Raw genomic sequence first — 18,147 nt, forward strand, 5'->3', positions numbered from 1 at the left:
AAGTCTTAAACACACAATTTCAATTTTGCAAGGATTAAATTCATGCAAAGTAAGTAAACATACAAACCTGGAGCAACACTATCTAGCATATCTATCCATTAAAGTGTGCCAAAGCACCTTTCATCATTTTAGAATGCTGGCAGTACCTCACTTTCAAATGTGAACTTTAGATGGGAGGCTTTACAATTTGAAGACTCCTGTGCTATGTTTAGAACAAATAATAGAGTTATTTTGCATGGTACAGTGCCAATGGTAAAAAAGGTTTGTGATGCTGTACAACTTTGTTTCCTTGGTCCTGAAGAGGAGTGTAGAGAAAGTGAAGACTTGATATCTGAAGTAGTAGCAGAACAAGAGACTGGTATTACTGTTGATAAGTTTACTCAGCCGATTAGAAAGTTTAAAACAGTCTGTTCAGAAAAAAACAGACTGTATTTGTATACGCTGTAGATGCACTCACTACAAAAGTGAAACTCGTTATGTTATTGTTGCTTCAAAAACTGAAGATAATAGAGAAAAGAGGCAAGAATTTACAGCTTATTTGTTTGTAGAAGAATGCTTTGATTGTTTCACACGTCAAACTGTATGTAAGTATTGTTATAATTAATTAGAGAACAATAAAATGCCAGCTAGAGCAATGTTTAACAAATTAGAACAGGTTTCAGTTCCACAGGAGCTTCAAGATTTGAATGTTTATGAGTCTATACTTATACAGTGTGTACCTGTGTTTCAAGCTATGGTCCCTTTCTGAGCCAAAGACAGGAAAGTTACCTCCAACTGAGCTCTAGAAAGGTCAAAAAGGTAGAGTTGTGTACTTACCATTAGATTTCAAGCTGAATATTGAAACTGTAGGGGTGCAGAATGAATTTGAAGAAAGACTTATAATTCTAGTAAATGGTGTCCCATCCAAGAGTAAACTAATATGGCAAGAGTTAGCAGATGTTAGTAAAGTAAAGAAAGCAACTTCATATCTGGTACAAAATATTATTTACTATAAAAATGTAGATGTTCTTCAAAATATTGATATGGATGATACCACAGTTTCGTCAAGAGGTCAAATCGAAAAGATAGATCGAATAAGATCAGAAGAAATTTATGAACACTACTTTATTCATCATCTACATTCCAAATAGATTATTGGAGATGCTATTGATCTCTTTCAGATGAAAAAGGCGAAAGGTGCTCCATTAAGTGTGTACGAGAAAATCGTGGAAGTTAGCTGTTTTCCACAACTGTTTCCTACCGGAGTAGCTAGTACATATGATGAGCGGACTATATAAATACCTGCAGCAGAGTACAGATCAACTAGACTTTACTAAGAGGACACAATATTTCAGCAGTGTATTCCATATATTTCATCTGCTGTTTGAGAGTGACTCGTCCAGCTTATCTTATGCAGTAAATCATATTCTGAAAACAGGTTTGAACATGCAGAACCTGTCAGCAAGGTAGATTGTTGAAAAGGTTCATGGAAAAGATGAAAATCATGAATACAACTTAATTAATTTGATGGCATGTCAGCGTGGTACCAATGAGTATTGGCATTGTCACCCTGGAGAGCTTAATTGCATGTTGAAAAACCTAGGAAACCCTACCTGGTTTCTGACACTCAGCAGTACTAAGTATCCTTTTAAGAGAAGCAAATTCAAATATAAAATACATCAATCTAAAGACACTTGGAGAACTCTGCTGATTGGATCAAGCAAACGTTTGCAGATATTTTAACTACAGGTTTCAAGCAGTGATGGCTTTTATCTGCAGCAAAACTAATCCTCTTCTTGGTCAAGTCACTGATTTGTTTTGCCTCAAAGAGTATCAAGCTAGAGGTGCTCTACATATTCACAAGCTGTTATGGGTAAAAGATGCTCCAAAGTTTGGAACAGACACTGATGAGTCTGTCTTGTCCTTCACAGAACAGTATGTAACCAGTATGTGCCATCCCAACAGAAACTTCTTACAAGGGATTGAGGCAACAAGTTCTATGATTTCAAAATCACAGGTGTGGTAATTACTGTCATAAAAAATATAGATATAAAGCCAGATTTTACATCAGATGTCGTTTTGGATTCCCACGGCCTGTCATCTCAAAGGGAAGAGTGAACACCTTTTTGTCAGCAGTGAGGCACACTCTAACATAGAAATCACTAAAAAATACTTACAATCTGAAAAGAACAAAAGCTTCAAAATATATAAATGACTACAACCCTGTTATTCTGAAGACATGGAATGCAAATATGGATGTACAATTTGTAGCAGAGAACTTCATTGCTGTTAGTCGTTCAGGATTTCTTATAGCACAAAGTCAGAGATGAAAGCGGTCTGGGAGAAAATTTCAGCAGAAAAGAGTCTTACCAAGAAATTGTACAGTTTTAGCTTGAATATGCTTTCCCACAGAGAAATTAGATCTTATGAATGCACAGATAGGTAAAGCTCAGCAAGTTTGTTCTCCAAGTCTGGAGAAATTGTGTGGGTAAGCCTAGGCCTTATAAGCAGTCATAATAGAGTATTAAAGTCGTTCCCAGAAATACAGTACTTTGCACAATTTGATCCCGAGAGTACAGACATTCTAAGAACTAATATGCTGGATACTTACTACCCAAGAAGGAGTCTTCATCTTGAAAGCATGTGTCTCTATGAAGTATTTCAGCATTATAAATATGGAACTAATGCAACTGAAAATATAGAAGGGAGGTTTGTAGCCATTGGATGTGATGGTTGTTTGGTGAGACACAACAAAGAAAATCTAATTAACCATAGAAAGTTTACATGCCAAACTGCAGTGAGAGGAGAGTTTTTGTATTTGGCACTTTTGCAACTCTTTAAGCCTTGGCATGCTGAATCAGATTTACTTGGACAGTATGATTGTTATGAAGACTATTTCAAAACTGTGAAATACAGTATTCAGTCTTATGTGTTCCCAATGTACTTGCAGATGTTGAAAGATGAGATTGAACAGGAAGAAACCATCGCTGCTGAGATATCCAGGGAGAGTTCACAAAGCAGTCAAGTACCAAAAAATAACGATCCTCTTTGAGAACCAGTAAATCAAAATGAAGCAGCGATAGTTATGATTGAGGTGGAAATTGCAATGCAACAGTCAAGAGAGGAAACTTCAGATTTTGAAACGTTAGGGAAACAACTGAACAATGAACAAATAGAAATTTATAATGAAGTGAAAGTTAAAAAAAGGGCATGGATTTCTCCACAATAAGAAACTATGGGGGTCATTCTGACCCTGGCGGTCTTTTCGCAAGACTGCCGAGTTACCGCCGCGGTGAAGACCGCCGGCCGCGGCGGTATGCCGCTGCGCGTATTCCGACCGCTGGCAGCGTTCCGCCGGAAAACCGCCAGCAGCCACACTGGCGGTCGGCGGGAAAGTGGAGACTGGTCAACCTCCACCGCCACGCCAGCAGAACACCGCCCACAGAATTACGACCCACATTTCTGTGTGGCGGTCTTCTGTTGGCGGTCTTCTGTTGGCGGGCACGTCCCTATGGCTCCCATCGCCTCCCGGAGGACCAACGCACAAGGTAAGTTGATCGTCCGTGAGGGGAGGGGGTGGGGGGGTGTTGTGTGATGTGTGCGTGCATGGGGGTGTGCGTGTGAGTGTGTAGAGGGGGTGTGTGAGTGCGTGTATGCGGGCGGGGGGTGCTGCTGTGTCAATGGGTAATGTGTGCAGTTCGGCGGGTGCACATGTCTGCATGTATGTGTGCGGGTATGTGTCCCCGTCGTGTATGTGTGTGTGTAGTGGGGTGTGTATATGTGCATGTTGGGGGTGTGTGCATGTCGGGGTGCGTGTATGTGCATGTCGGGGTGGGGGTTTGTAACATCTCTGAGGGTGGCAGGGGGGTGGAGGGTGTGGGGGGAGGACTAGTGGGGGGTGGGGGAGACCCCTATCAGTGCCAGGGAAGGAATTCCCTGGTCCCGATAGTGCCTACCGCCATGGTTCGCATGGCGGTTCCCGACCGCCAGAAACCGCGGCGGTAAGCAGGGTCATGATACCCTTGGCGGTCTTGGGTCGACCGCCGGGCTGGAGAGCGCAACCTCCAGCCCGGCGGTCATGACCGCCGTGGCGGTCGGAGTGGTGAAGTTGCGGTCGATCGCGGCGGTGACCGCCGCGGTCAAAATGCCATTTTTTTTACCACCGGTCTGGTCGCGGTCCGACCGCCGCCTCTCCGCCGACCGCCAGGGTCAGAATGAGGGCCTATGTGACTGTTCTTCAAATAAACTAGTAATACTATACATCAGTGGACAAGCTAGTGCTTGGAAAAGCTTCTTAATTAAAGTCCTCACCAGTTATCTACAGAAGACTACAGATTAAAATGTATCATATAAAGTCACAGCACAAACATGATAAGCTGCACTTAATATTAAAGGAATTACTTTACATTGATTACTAATGCTACCTGTTGAACATGACAATAAATTAGGATATCAGAAATTAACTGGTGATGCTTGGTATCAAACATAATGCTAGCCCTCATACATCAAAGGATGCAGCAGATTTTAAGAACCAGCATGATGTACGCTTTGGAGGAAAGCATTTAATTGTCTTTGGTGGCCTACTCCAACATACTCCTGTAAAAGGACAACCTGTTTTCAAAACACTTCTCCATGAAGAAACAAGAAATTCCCTGGGAAGTATTGGCAACATGAACATTTGATTAAACTTTGAATACAGGGAATTAGTCTTGAACATGCACCAAGCATCTGATATGGAATACCAAGATGTACTAAAAGACATTAGAGTAGGAGTTCTGACAAAAGAGGGGAAGCCTCATTTGGAAACTCACCTTATCAAGAGTCTATTCCTATCTAACATTACAGCACCAGAAATAATGTTCACTTTTATTAAAGAAGAGAAATCTATAGTTTGGTTAATGCCAACACTTCAAGATTGCTCCAACTCTAACGAAAGAATACTACAACAGAAAAAAACAATATTTTTACAGCTATTGATAAAATGGAACATAAGGGAGTCACAATACTACTCTCAGAAAAACTACAAGAAAAAATAGATTATTTTGAAAAATCAGTATCCAAGAGAGCAGGATTAGAAAAGCGTTTACTTATTTGAAAACATTGTTGAGTTATTTTGCGACATCATTTAAATGTTGAAGAAGACTTAGTAAATGGTGCAATGGGTAAAGTTATCTATTTCATTATTTTTCCAGAATACTTAGCTATAAAATTTGATCAGATAGATAATGTGAAGAAGGTTGGTCGATGTGTTGAATGGTATGTGCTTGCAAAAGATTTATATATCTGATGTCAGCAGCTTCGACTCTCTTTAGCATATACTGTAATGCGCCATAAATCACGAGGTTTAAATGCAGCTGCAGCTTTGGTTAATGTTGGAAGCTCTGTATTCAAAGAAGGAATGTCATATGTAGCATTGCCCTGAATTAGAACACTGTCTAGTTTGTTTTTGATTGACTTTGATGAGAGCAAAGTAAGTACTGATGTAAGCTGTGTAATATAGTACAATCGGTTTTGAAGCCAGTATTCTGTTTATGAGAAACAGATTCTCTGCCCAAAGGGGAAGATGACAAAACAGTCTATGAACTCTCAACCAAAGGAAGGACAAAAGGAGAACACAAAGAGTGCTAAGAAAAGAAAAGTTGAAAATGACAGTGAAATTGTAAATTTACCAGTTCAAAAATAGTTCATGTGTCAACTGCTATGTGAATGTTGTTCTCAACGTACTGTTCCCTTTATCCTATGTAGTAAATGAAAAAGAACAAAAAGTAGATAAGAGGATGTGTTCTGCACTGTATAATTTGCTGCCACATTCATTAAGAGATAGAACTGTAATACATTCTGCTTCAGGAATCCGTCACCTTTCAGATATATGTTTAGGGTCATTAATGTTTAGTGCCAACACTCAGCAAGATGCACATGAATTTATTATGGTCATTCTTGGAGTCTTAGAACGAGAAGTAGTAAATATTGATGATCTATTTCGGCTCTTTTACAAATAGAACCAAGATTGCAAAGACAGTTCTTTGACAACTAGCACTGACATCAATTCTGAACGATTTCTTTACTTAGCATTACCGGATTCTAAAAATGTGACTTTTGACAAATTGCACAGAAATTATCATAATATGACCTTTCCAAACTAGAGATCAGACCTTACCTCTACATTGTTTCTACAAAGAACAGGAAAATGCATTATAGTAGTGCTACAATGATGCAGACCAGATGGTTCCAAGTTAGAAACTCAAATTACAAACTTCAAAGCTTCACAAATATCACTTTCAGGAAGAACTTTTAGTACTTAGGCTGTCATCTTTCATGAAGAACTTAATACAAGCTCTGGACACTACGCTGTATATCTAAACAGTGGAACTGGATGGACAAATTGTAATGACATCAACCTAAAATACAAACCAAACTTCCATTCAAACTACCAAATTCATATCTTCTCTTTCTTCAACCAATGTTCTAAAAAAAAACTTTTAACCAAAGTGCCGACATAATTTCTTCTACGTTGTTCATCTCTTGGTAATACACTATTCTTCCCGTTAAGGGACTGTTTTACAGAAAACTTCTTATGTCAAGACTTCTTCAAATATTCATAAAAGTGTTAATATCACAAGTAAATAAGACACTCTCCAAATAAAGTGTGGAACTGGAATGACATACTCCAATCACACCAGCTCTAATTTGGAAAAAAAAAAATTCTTCAAAATTGAAATGAGATGAAAAATACCCTTTTGTTTCACCAACCAACCTTCTACATCATATTTAAGGAAACAATCTATTGTGCATACATTTTTTTCAGACATGGATTATCAGCAGTATACAAATCATTTGGGCTACCAGGGATGATGTTTTCAAAAGGGTTTCTAAAGTAAAGAACACCTTACATTTATTTCTGATACGGTACCAAATATAATTTTAAAAAAAATACTAAAATCTGCTTGTCTCAATTACTGTAGTGAATATAGAAAAACACTAATTAATGAATTGTAGTGAGTGCAATACATAATTTCACTTATTTGTAGTGATCCACTATGCAGCTTTGGAACTTTTTCACAATCCATTGATTTTTTTCCCACACGCTTCAAAGATGATGTTTTATACAAACTATTGTTTATGAGGAAGAAGTATTAAAGCTGAGAACAGTGAAAAAATAAAGCAAGTATTTTAACTATATTGTAATAGACTCTTACAGTATATGTAACCTGTACTGTTATGTTTGTGTAACTTTCAAGATCTGATGTAAACATATGTTGATGTTCTTTTTCTTTTCAATAGTGGCTGCACTTCAACAGTGTTATATGAACCAGTTCTTCAACCATAGCAGACACGTTTGTTTTAAATATCCATAGAAAATGGTTTTAATTATGCGTGCATGAGTCTCTGAGTGCTTCTGTGACTGTCTGCATGACTACCTCAGTGGGTCTGTGAGTAGGTGCATGAATCTTTGAGTGGGTTTGTGAGTGAGTGAATGAGTCTCTGTGTCAATGAGTATGTGCACGAGTCTCTGACTGGGTCTGTGTAACTTTGCACAAGTTCCTCTGGCTTCTGTAGGTGTGTTAGTGGGCACATGAGTCTCTGACTGCATCTGTGAGTGGGTGCATGAGTCTCAGTCTATAAGTTTGTGCATCAGTTTCAGAGTGGGTCTGTGAGTGTCTGAGTCTGTATGGGTACCTCAGTGGGTGCGTGAGTGAGTATATGAGACTCAGCGGATTTGTGAGTGGATGCACTCAGTTGTGCATAGAGCACTCATGCACTCACTAACTCACCCATACATGCACCCATGCCCTCACTCACCCATATCTGCCCTCATGCACTATGTTATTCACCCATACACCACTCATGTACTCACTCATCCATAATTGCACTCATGGTCTCACTCACTTATGCACGTAGCCACTCACCAATGCCCTACTCAGACATTTATCTATACATGCACTAATGCACTGACTCACCCACCAATACATGCACTCTTCACTAAGTCACTCACCAATACACCACTGATTCGCTCACTCAATCACCCATACATATACTCAGTCAGTCACCAATTCACTACTTATGTACTCAATCACTCGCCCATAGGTACACTCATGCATTCACTTGCCCATATATGCACTCATGCGCATACTCACTGACCCATATGTGCACCCATGCACTCATCCATACATGTATTCAAGTACCCACTCACTCACTCATATATGCACGTATGCATTCAGTCAACCACGCATACACACACTCATGCACTCGCTCACCCTTACATGTACTCATACAATCAGTAAATCACCCATACACCACTCATACACTTAGTCACTCGCCCACACACCAGTTATACACTCACTCACTAACCCACACACCACTCACTCACACATACTCACACTGTTGCACTCTCTCGCCTATACATGCAGTCATGCTCTTAGTCACTCACCCATAAACACACTTGTGCAATCACTCACCCCTACATGCACTCATGCATTCACTCACTCACCCATAAAGGCAGTCCTGTACCTACTCACTCACCCAATAGAACCATTCATGCACCCACACGCTAATCCCTACATGCACTTAGTTACTCACTCCTACATGCAATCATACACTCACTCAGTCAAGTATACACCACTCATGCACTATGTGAATCACCCATACACTATTGACACACTCAGTCAATCACCTATACAATACTCATGCAACCACCCATACAGACACTGGTGCACCCAATCACTCAACATTACACACATTGATGCACCCAGTCACCCATACACACACACTGATGCACCCAGTTACACACAGATACTGATGCACCCAATCACTTACACATACAGTCACTGATGCACCCAATCACTCACCCATACAGAAACTGGTGCAACCAGTAACTAACCCATATACACACTGATGCACCTAGTCACTCACCCACACAAGAATTAATCAATGCAATTACTCACAATGATGTACATATTTACACACAGATACATTGAACCATGCACTCATTTTTTTCAAACCCTATAATTTTAGCCACAGTCTCACTTTCCAGATGGTACTGTGAAGAATTCCCACGCAACACTGTCTCTTCTCATAGAAGCCCTTTCATCTCCAGAGTCTTCATTCTCCTGGTCTTCAATGTGCTGTTCTTGTGCTCGCTGCGGCACCTGGTGTTCTTGGCTGCCTCCTTTTGCCATTTCAGAGTTTTGAAAAACTCCAAATGCAAACCACTAAACAGACTGCTTCTATATTAGCAGACAGACCTTCTCAGAATGAATCAAGAACCCAAATGGAAGATACATGAACAGAAAAATGGGTGGGGTTCTATCTAAAATGCTTGAAAACTCTCTATTCCAATCAAATTACTTTTTTTTTCAGTCACATAATCTTCTCAATAATGTGTTTTGCTGTGAAGCTCAGAAATGCAATAAAAATTGTTTCCTTTCAAATAAGTCCACAAGGAAAAGTTTAAACATCATCACAGTAAACCCCTATAACCAAACACAGGGGGTCATTCTGACCCTGGCGGCCGGTGGCCGCCAGGGCCACCGACCACGGGAGCACCGCCAACAGGCTGGCGGTGCTCCCATGAGCATTCTGACCGCGGCGGTTCAGCCGCGGTCAGAAGCAGCAAGTCGGCGGGCTCCCGCCGACTTACCGCTGCTCGGGGGAATCCTTCATGGCGGCGGAGCGCGCTCCGCCGCCATGAGGATTCTGACAGCCCCTACCGCCATCCTGTTCATGGCGGGCAACCCACCATGAACAGGATGGCGGTAGGGGGTGACGCGGGGCCCCTGGGGGCCCCTGCCGTGCCCATGCCAATGGCATGGGCACGGCAGGGGCCCCCGTAAGAGGGCCCCGCTAAGTATTTCAGTGTCTGCCTTGCAGACACTGAAATACGCGACGGGTGCAACTGCACCCGTCGCACCCCTGCAACTACGCCGGCTCAATTCTGAGCCGGCGTCCTCGTTGCAGGGGCATTTCCTCTGGGCCGGCGGGCGCTCTTTTGGAGAGCGCCCGCCGGCCCAGAGGAAATGTTAGAATGGCCGCCGCGGTCTTGTGACCGCGGTGCGGTCATTTGGCGGCGGAACCTTGGCGGACGGCCTCCGCCGTCCGCCAAGGTTAAAATCAGGCCCACAGTCTCCAATATCTGTATATATGTGTTTTACCATATTTGAAAACCATGCAGCTTTTGTAGTTAGCTATGTCACCGTGACTGCTGGAGTCGCTGTGGAAATGTAAAAATTACTAGAAAAGTACTTTTCTACGACACCTAGGGCCTTATTAAGGGTTTGGCGGAGGCTGTGCCCCAAACTCTTTGGGTCGGAAAACCGCCACTCCGGTTTTCCGCCCGCTGGCCCTATTACGAGTTTCCTGCCGGGCCAGCAGGCGGAAACAGCTGGCGGCAATGTTGCAGTACGTTGGGTGTGACAGCACCGTCGCGCTTTTCACTGCCCGTAATTCGGGCAGTGAAAAGCGTGACAGGGATGTCCTTTGGGGCCACTGCACTGCCCATGCCAATTGCATGGGCAGTGCAGTGGCCATGGGCAGTGCAGGGGCCCCCATGGGACCTCTGGCACCCAGTCTATGCCTGCCATTGCATGACGGTGGAACTGCCATGTAAAAGCCGGTGGAGAGGGGAGTCGTAATCCCAAGGGCAGCTGCTTGCAGCACTGCCCTGGCAGATTAAGACCACCGGCACCCCCAGTCTGTCAACCGGCGGGAACCTGGCAGTGCCGGCAGTCCGACTGTGGCGACTCCGCCATGGTCGTAATATGGTGGCCGGACTGCCACACTGGCGGCAGTCCAACCGCCATCGTGAGTGTGGCAGTTTCAAGACTGTCACACTCATAGCAAGGGCCCTTATAACAAAAGGAAACTGTAAACATTATACTAGTAAACCCCATAACCAAATACTGTCTCCCATATCTGTATGTATGTGTTTTACACTATTTGAAAACCACACTGTCGTCATGGTTAACGACATCACCACAATTGCTGGAGTCACCGCGGAAACACAAAAATTATTAGAAAAGTACTTTCCTACAAAACCTAATACAAAAAGGAAACTGTAAATTTTATATTACTAAACCGCTATAACCAAACACTGTCTCCAATATTTTTATGTATGTGTTTTACACTATTTGAAAATCATGCCGTCGTCATGGTTAGCAACGTCACTACGACTGACTGAGTCACTGCAAAAATGCAAAAACTCTAGAAAAGTACTTTCCTACAAAACCTTGTACAAAAAGGAAACTGTAAACATTATGTTAGTAAGCCCCTATAAGCAAACACTGTTTTTATTTTCTGCATATATGTGTTTTACACTATTTGAAAAGCACTCATTCATCGCGATTAACAACATCACCACGACTGACGGAAAAGTACTTTCCTATAAAACCTACTACAGAAAGAAAACTGTATACATCATGTTAGGAAACCCCTATAACCAAACACTCTCTACAATATGTGTATATATATGATTTCCACTATTTGAAAACCACATGTTAATTGCGGTTGACAATTTCATATGACATCCCGGGTCGCCGCAAACATAGAACATTGATTTGCAAAATAGTTTCCATACAAAAACCATTCCGAAAGATAATTTAAACATGCTATTGGTAAATCCCTACTGTGAAACATTACATATACTATATATTTATAAGTATATTAAAAAATGCAGTGATTACAGCACAATAATGAAAATTGCCATAGTGTTTCAGCAACTTAAAAAAATATTTAATAACCTGTATTTAATTTACTAAACAAATAAAGTGACTAAGACTGAAACATTATTTCAACAGAAACATATTTTATATCTCTAATACATACTATACGCTTAGAGGAACAAATTATACAAATATTAGAAACCACTAAAAAAATTAGGAAAAAGGATTTAAAAAAACATTGAAATTCACTGAAAAGAACAAAAGTTACAGGGACGTTATAGTTAGGAAATAGAATTTAAAAACCCTTAGAAATTCACTGAAAAAACCCCAAAGATTACAGGGACGTTACAGTTAGGAAATAACATTTTAAAAACCTTAGAAATTCACAGAAAAAAGCCAAGGTTACAGGGACTTTATAGTTAGACTCACTTTCTAAACGTACAAAATCAGAGAAATTCAGCAGTTATAGTAACTGACCTAACTATAACTTATGCCCCGCAATGACCTGCTTATGACCTCACTCATTACATCACTCATGACATGGTCAGTGAAATCACTAATGCCATCATCCACAGAACTACTCACACACCCACATCCAACCCATGTAATATCTCATACATCCACTCCGACACAACCACTGACATATGCATTCAAAGACCCATATAAACACTCACACACCTAGCCACTGAACAATAGAGCCACTCACACATCAACTTACCCACACATCCAGTAGTTAAACCACTAACTCACATATTCAGCCACCCATGCACCTTCTCACTGACCAACACAGCCACTCACACATCCAATCATACAGACATACATACACACCCACTCATACATCCATTCGGCCACTCACATACTAAATCAGTCATCCATACAGCTACTCGCACACCTACTCACTTACCCATACAGCCACTCACTCACCAATGCAGTTACTCACACATATACTAACACATATACTCACTATCACATACTTTCCCATACAATCTGCTTCACACTGACTTACTCGTATAGCCACTCACCACACACCCATTCACACACCCATACAGCCACTTACACACCCACTCAATCATCCATACAGATACTCACACAGGCACTCACTTGCTTATATCCCCACTAACACACCCACTCACTCATTCATACAAAAACGCAGACACCAGCTCACTCATCTGTACAGTCTCTCACATTCCCACTCACTCTTCTGTACACCACTTACACACCCACTCACTCACCCATTCAGGCACTCCCACAGCCACTTACCTTAGTATACACGTTTAACACTCAGTAACTTCTGGAAAACACTCATAATCATGGGACGATGTCATCAGTGATGTCACTGACCATGTTATGAGTTATGTAATATGTGAGGTCATAAGCAGTGCATTGTGGGGACTTACGTTATAGTTAGGTCAGCTAGCTATAACTGCTGAATTTCTCCGGTTTTGTGCGAGTAAATTCAGAACCTAACTACTGAAAAAAACAAAGGTTACAGGGATGTTATAGTTAGGTTCGGAACTTACTCGCACAAAACCAGAGAAATTCAGCAGTTATAGTTAGTTATTTCAAGTAACTATACCTCATGGCCTAAGGCATTATAGGCAAGTCAAAAAACACTTTTTCTATGGAAACATGGTCTTAATTATAACTACAAACTGGCAACCGCCAGTAGGTTATATACACTGAAAAAAAAGGTTACAGGAAGGTTATAGTTAGGAAACAGAGTTAAAAAAACATGGAAATTCACTGAAAAAACCTAAGGGTACAGAGACATTCTAGTTAGGCTCACATTTCAGACGTACAAAACCAGTGAAATTCAGCAGTTGTAATTACCTCTGCTAACTAGAACGTGAACTCCTGTAATGCACTGCTTATGGCCTCACATATTACATCACTCAAGACATGGTCAGTGACATCACAGATGGCATTACTGATGACATCTCAAGTGACATCAATGATGACATCATCCAGTGAGGGTAAGTGGCTGTATAGATGTGTGAGTGGGTGTGGCTGTATGGGTGACTGGTTGCGTGTTTGCTTGTATGAGTGAGTGATGGAGTTTATTTGTGACTGTATCAGTGAGTTAGTGGGTGAGTCAGTGCCTGTACGGGTGAGTGAGTGGATGTATCACTAGGTTTTTGCATAAGCGTGTGGGTGTGTCAGTGACTTTATGGGAGAGTGGATGGATGTGTGAGTAGCTATATCAGTTACTCACTAGCTGTGTCAATGTGTGCATTGGTGAGTGAGTAGACGTATGAGTTGCTGCATAAGTGAGTGAGTTGGTGTGTGAATGGTTGTATGGATGAGTTAGTGGATGTGTTAGTGACTGTATTGGTGAGTGAGTGACTGTATGGGTGAATAATTGGGTGTATGAGTGACTGTATACTTAAGTGACAGGGTGTATCAGTGACTATGGGAGAATAGGTGGATGTGTAAGTAGTACTCAGTAAGTGAGTTGGTGTGTTAGTGTCTGCATGGTTGACTGACTGGGTGTGTCATTCATTGTACGGGTGAGTGACTGGGTGTGGTAGTTGTTGTACAAGTGAGTTACTTTGCGAGTAAGTGTCTGTATGGGAGAGTGAGTGTCTGTGACTAGATAGCGGAGTGTGTTGGTGTGTGACTGCTTGTATGGGTGAGTGAGTGGGTATATTAGTAGCTGTGTGGGTATGCCATTTGCTTTTGTGAATGGTTCTACATGTGTATGAGTTGGTGTCTGAGTGGCTAAACGTGTGTGAGTGGGTGTGTAAGTAGCTGTGTTGAAGTATGAATAGTTGACTTAGTAATGTTTGGTGAGTGAGTCGCTTTGAGTGAGTGCGTGCGTGTCTGTCCGTAGTCCTATGGGTGTATGAGTGACTTGTGAGTAGTTGTGTGTGTGGATATACAATTGTTTGTAGGGGGCTATGAGTGGAAGTTTGAGATTTTTTGTGAATGATGTCATCATTGATGTCATCAGTGATGTTGTCACTGAGGTGAAGGACCATGTCTTGAGTGATGTAATATGTGAGGTCATAAGCAGTGCATTACCAGGGTGCAAGTTATAGTTAGCTGAGGTAACTATAAGTGCTGAATTTCACTTGTTTTGTATGCGTGAGATGTGAGCCTAACTATACCGTCCCTGTAACCTTTGTTTTTTCTGTGAATTTCAATGTTTTTTTACTTCTATTTACTAACTATAACTTCCCTGTAATCTTTACTTTTTTTTCAGTGAATTTCTATGTTTTTTTTTTAACGTAAAGTAGTTTTAATTACTACACGTTAATCAAACCACGACTGATGGTGGTTGGCCACAGGGCCATGTGCAGCGGGGATTTTCCCCAACCCCTGGCCTGTGGTCAGGCCTGCAACAAACCCCTACAACCATCCAACCCCATGCTGCTCACAGCCTTCAGCCTTGTGCAGTGGTGTTGGCCGCAAGACCTTGCTTGTGGCCATGCCCTGAGGCCAAACCGTATACCCCCAACCCCGCGCTGCAGACGGCCTATGGCCATATGCAGCAGGGGTTAGCTTCCACACTTGTCCTGCAGGCCCCCTCCCTTGGCCGATCTCGGACCCGGGGACCCCATTCCCTGGTGCCTGGCCTAATTATTTTAATTTTGGGGAGGAGGGAGGCCGTGTGGCCCCCATCCCTTGGCCAATATCAGCCCTAGTGACCCCATCTCCTGAAACCCAGCCTAATTATTAATTTTTGGGGGGAAGGGGAGCCAACGGAAGGTTTGTCGAGTATGTTCTGATGAGATAGAGAGTTATAAAGTCATTGTTGGCATTTCAAGCATTTGAGGTTTGCTAGGTTGATGCATGAAACCATAGTGTCTTAGGCTTACTAAATGTTCACTGGGATGTTTGTTCAATGCAAATGCTGGTTTGTGGTACAAGGCAGTGCAAACGTTAGTGCCAGTCAAATTTCCTGTGCTAAAAGCAGTTAGCACCAAAAGTTCACGTTCAGTATCAAAATCGGTTTGTGCACCTGTGATAACCTCCGGTTTATTTAAGCTAAGGGAGCAAGTCCGGGCTGAACAGCGCAGACTCCACTAAGGTTTGCCACTAAGCCAGATCAACTAAACTAGCCCAACCAAGCTTTGTGTCAAAGCAAGTGACACCAGAAGCAAACTAGGGTGCAAACAATAGATAACATCATATATCTATGCGTAAAGTGATTTACATGAAATCACACATTTTAGACGGATTACACATATGCCGGTGTCTTCACATCAGAATCGGTACCTAGAGTTCAAATTTAATACTGGTCACTGCTGGCTCACCTTTGCACTATAACGCAAGGCAGGGGCATATAATAAAATGACAGGGCCCCTTCAAGATGTTATAAGAACACCCCTTAATAATTTCCATTATCTCACAAATACTGATAGGCTTGGGTCTGAGTGGGGGGGCCCTGAAGGGGAGGGAGCCCATGTGGCCTTTGTTGACACAAGCAGCACCACTGGCATCATTGACGTGCGACACTTTCGAAATCCGGCTCTGAGCATTTTTTTTCTTTCAGGCAATAATTTTTCAAGCACGCAATGTGACGTCAGGATAGCAATAGGCTTATGGTATTGTTTTATGTGCGGTGTTTTTTTTTTAAAATAAGCAAATGTGATACAGCCATTGGTCATAATGGGAATGGCTCAGCTGAAACAACAGAAATCACGTATGAGGCGAAAGCGTGGGACGAGTGGTGTGGTGAGAAATATTTTCTGCCCCCCCCCCCTCCCCCACGCACACTTTCAAAACACTGAGCGCAGAAGCATTATTGACTGTTGAGATCGGACATGGGCCAGACAAGTAGTAGTCATTTCCTGTCTTCCTCTAGATGTAAATACGCATGAACTGTATCTCTAGGCCACACAGGAAAAAAGACCAGCTACCAAAGTTTTTTTCAGTTTTTACACAGCAGACACAAATGACAGCTTCTGGTAATACCACCAACCAGAGCAATTGGGGCTGCAGACTCTTGGCAGGGACATCCTATTTACACATGCCCATTAGGGTTGAAATCTGGAAGGGATGCTGTGAGGCCGGGGAATGGACTTGGTTAACAACTGAGTCATTCAATCTGTTGAGATAACCCAAACACCCCGGAAGCCTTAAGTGTTCAGAGAAGGCTCCATGACCTTTGATGCATTACAAATACATCTGATGCTCAAGATTATCGGCTTAAATGAGGTCAGTATTTATTGCTAGTTCGTGTCATTAAAAGAGCTGAACGGTGGGGGAAAATGCACAATGCCGGGAAAGGTTAAGTGGCAATCGCAGTGTGAAATGCTTCTACGCGTGCAACTGAAATAATTCCCCCGATTTGATGTCCCCTGGAGAGGACGTTCTTCAAAATGATTCGCCTACAAGGGTTTATTTTGTGCTACACATAGCTGAACAGCTTTGAATGGAGGAATTAGACTGACCTTTTGCTCCTCGGCATCTGCAAGGGCTTTTTCTTGGCACAGTTTCTCAGTCTGGCGCCCTATTTTAGTAATCAGCGCCTCAGCGTTTTCATTCCTCTCTTGCAGTTCGGCTTCTTGAGAGGCGAGCTTAGCTTTTAGGTCTTCAACCTGAAGTAAAAAAATAAATAAAAAAAAGGGTAAATCGCTTTGTGGAATGCATTACTGTACAAACCGTTAGAAAGGCTGCGTACCAGCAGAAGCATGTATTAAGCACAGCAAAAACGTATGCCCTCAAACCGTTATAGGCAATCTCCAGTTTCTTCCTGAAGAGTCAAAACTTTAGATTTGATGGAAAATATTCTCAGACATGCCTAAAGTATATTCGAGAATATACTATTAATACCGCAATCCACTTATAATGCTAGTTGAGTGGAAAATAACCAATGTATAGCAAAATGAAAGTCCGATCTGCAAAATTTCATTTACGTTAGCCACACGACACACATACAAATATCCTGGGCGGTGGCAGTGGTGGACCCCCTTATATCTTCTCCTCACCACCGCATCCGCGTGGGCTGTAGAGGCCTATAACCCCCGCACTTAGCCCACTCGAAATGCTGTAATTCCCCATATACATTTATGAACAAATTCACAACAACAGAGTGTGTTTGCATTACATTGTGGGAATACTGACCGCAGTTTTATTACATGCATAGACTCTTGCGACACAACCTTTGACCTCATAGCTCACATTGTTCAGTCATAAATCAAAATGACAAGGCCATAAATTAATATAATGTCATAAATCATTCTGAGTGCCACACATTACTTTCGTTATGCTTGTAAACCACCATAATTTGGAGACAGGTCATAAATCACAGTTGATAGGTCATACATAAATCATTTCTCCAGACTCATAACTTTGCTGCATGACATCTTCTCTATTATAAATCAATCAAGTCCTTGTCATTTGCTTGTCATAATTCTGACACCTATTGTCGTTGAGGCCATCCTCCATGCTGCTTTTTGGGGTCATCCATTTTTGTTGGTTCTTTACTCTAATCGTGAGGGGGGTAGCCTCTTAGTGCTGTTAGGCTCAACTCGCTACCTTGTCTGTCCATTTTGTACCCTGTCTACTG

At 41.9% G+C, this 18,147-nt stretch overlaps 1 protein-coding gene across 1 annotated transcript in view; it reads right to left on the reverse strand.

Moving 5' to 3' along the window:
- DNAH11 (dynein axonemal heavy chain 11) overlaps positions 1-18,147 on the reverse strand; it is a 2,866,633-nt gene that overhangs the window by 919,065 nt on the left and 1,929,421 nt on the right. The window contains exon 57 of the mRNA XM_069211469.1: positions 17,030-17,176. Coding sequence (XP_069067570.1) covers positions 17,030-17,176 — 147 coding nt within the window. The remainder of the gene's footprint in view (positions 1-17,029; positions 17,177-18,147) is intronic.

The sequence above is a fragment of the Pleurodeles waltl genome, chromosome 10, assembly GCF_031143425.1.
Source record: "Pleurodeles waltl isolate 20211129_DDA chromosome 10, aPleWal1.hap1.20221129, whole genome shotgun sequence".
Lineage (NCBI taxonomy): Eukaryota > Metazoa > Chordata > Amphibia > Caudata > Salamandridae > Pleurodeles > Pleurodeles waltl.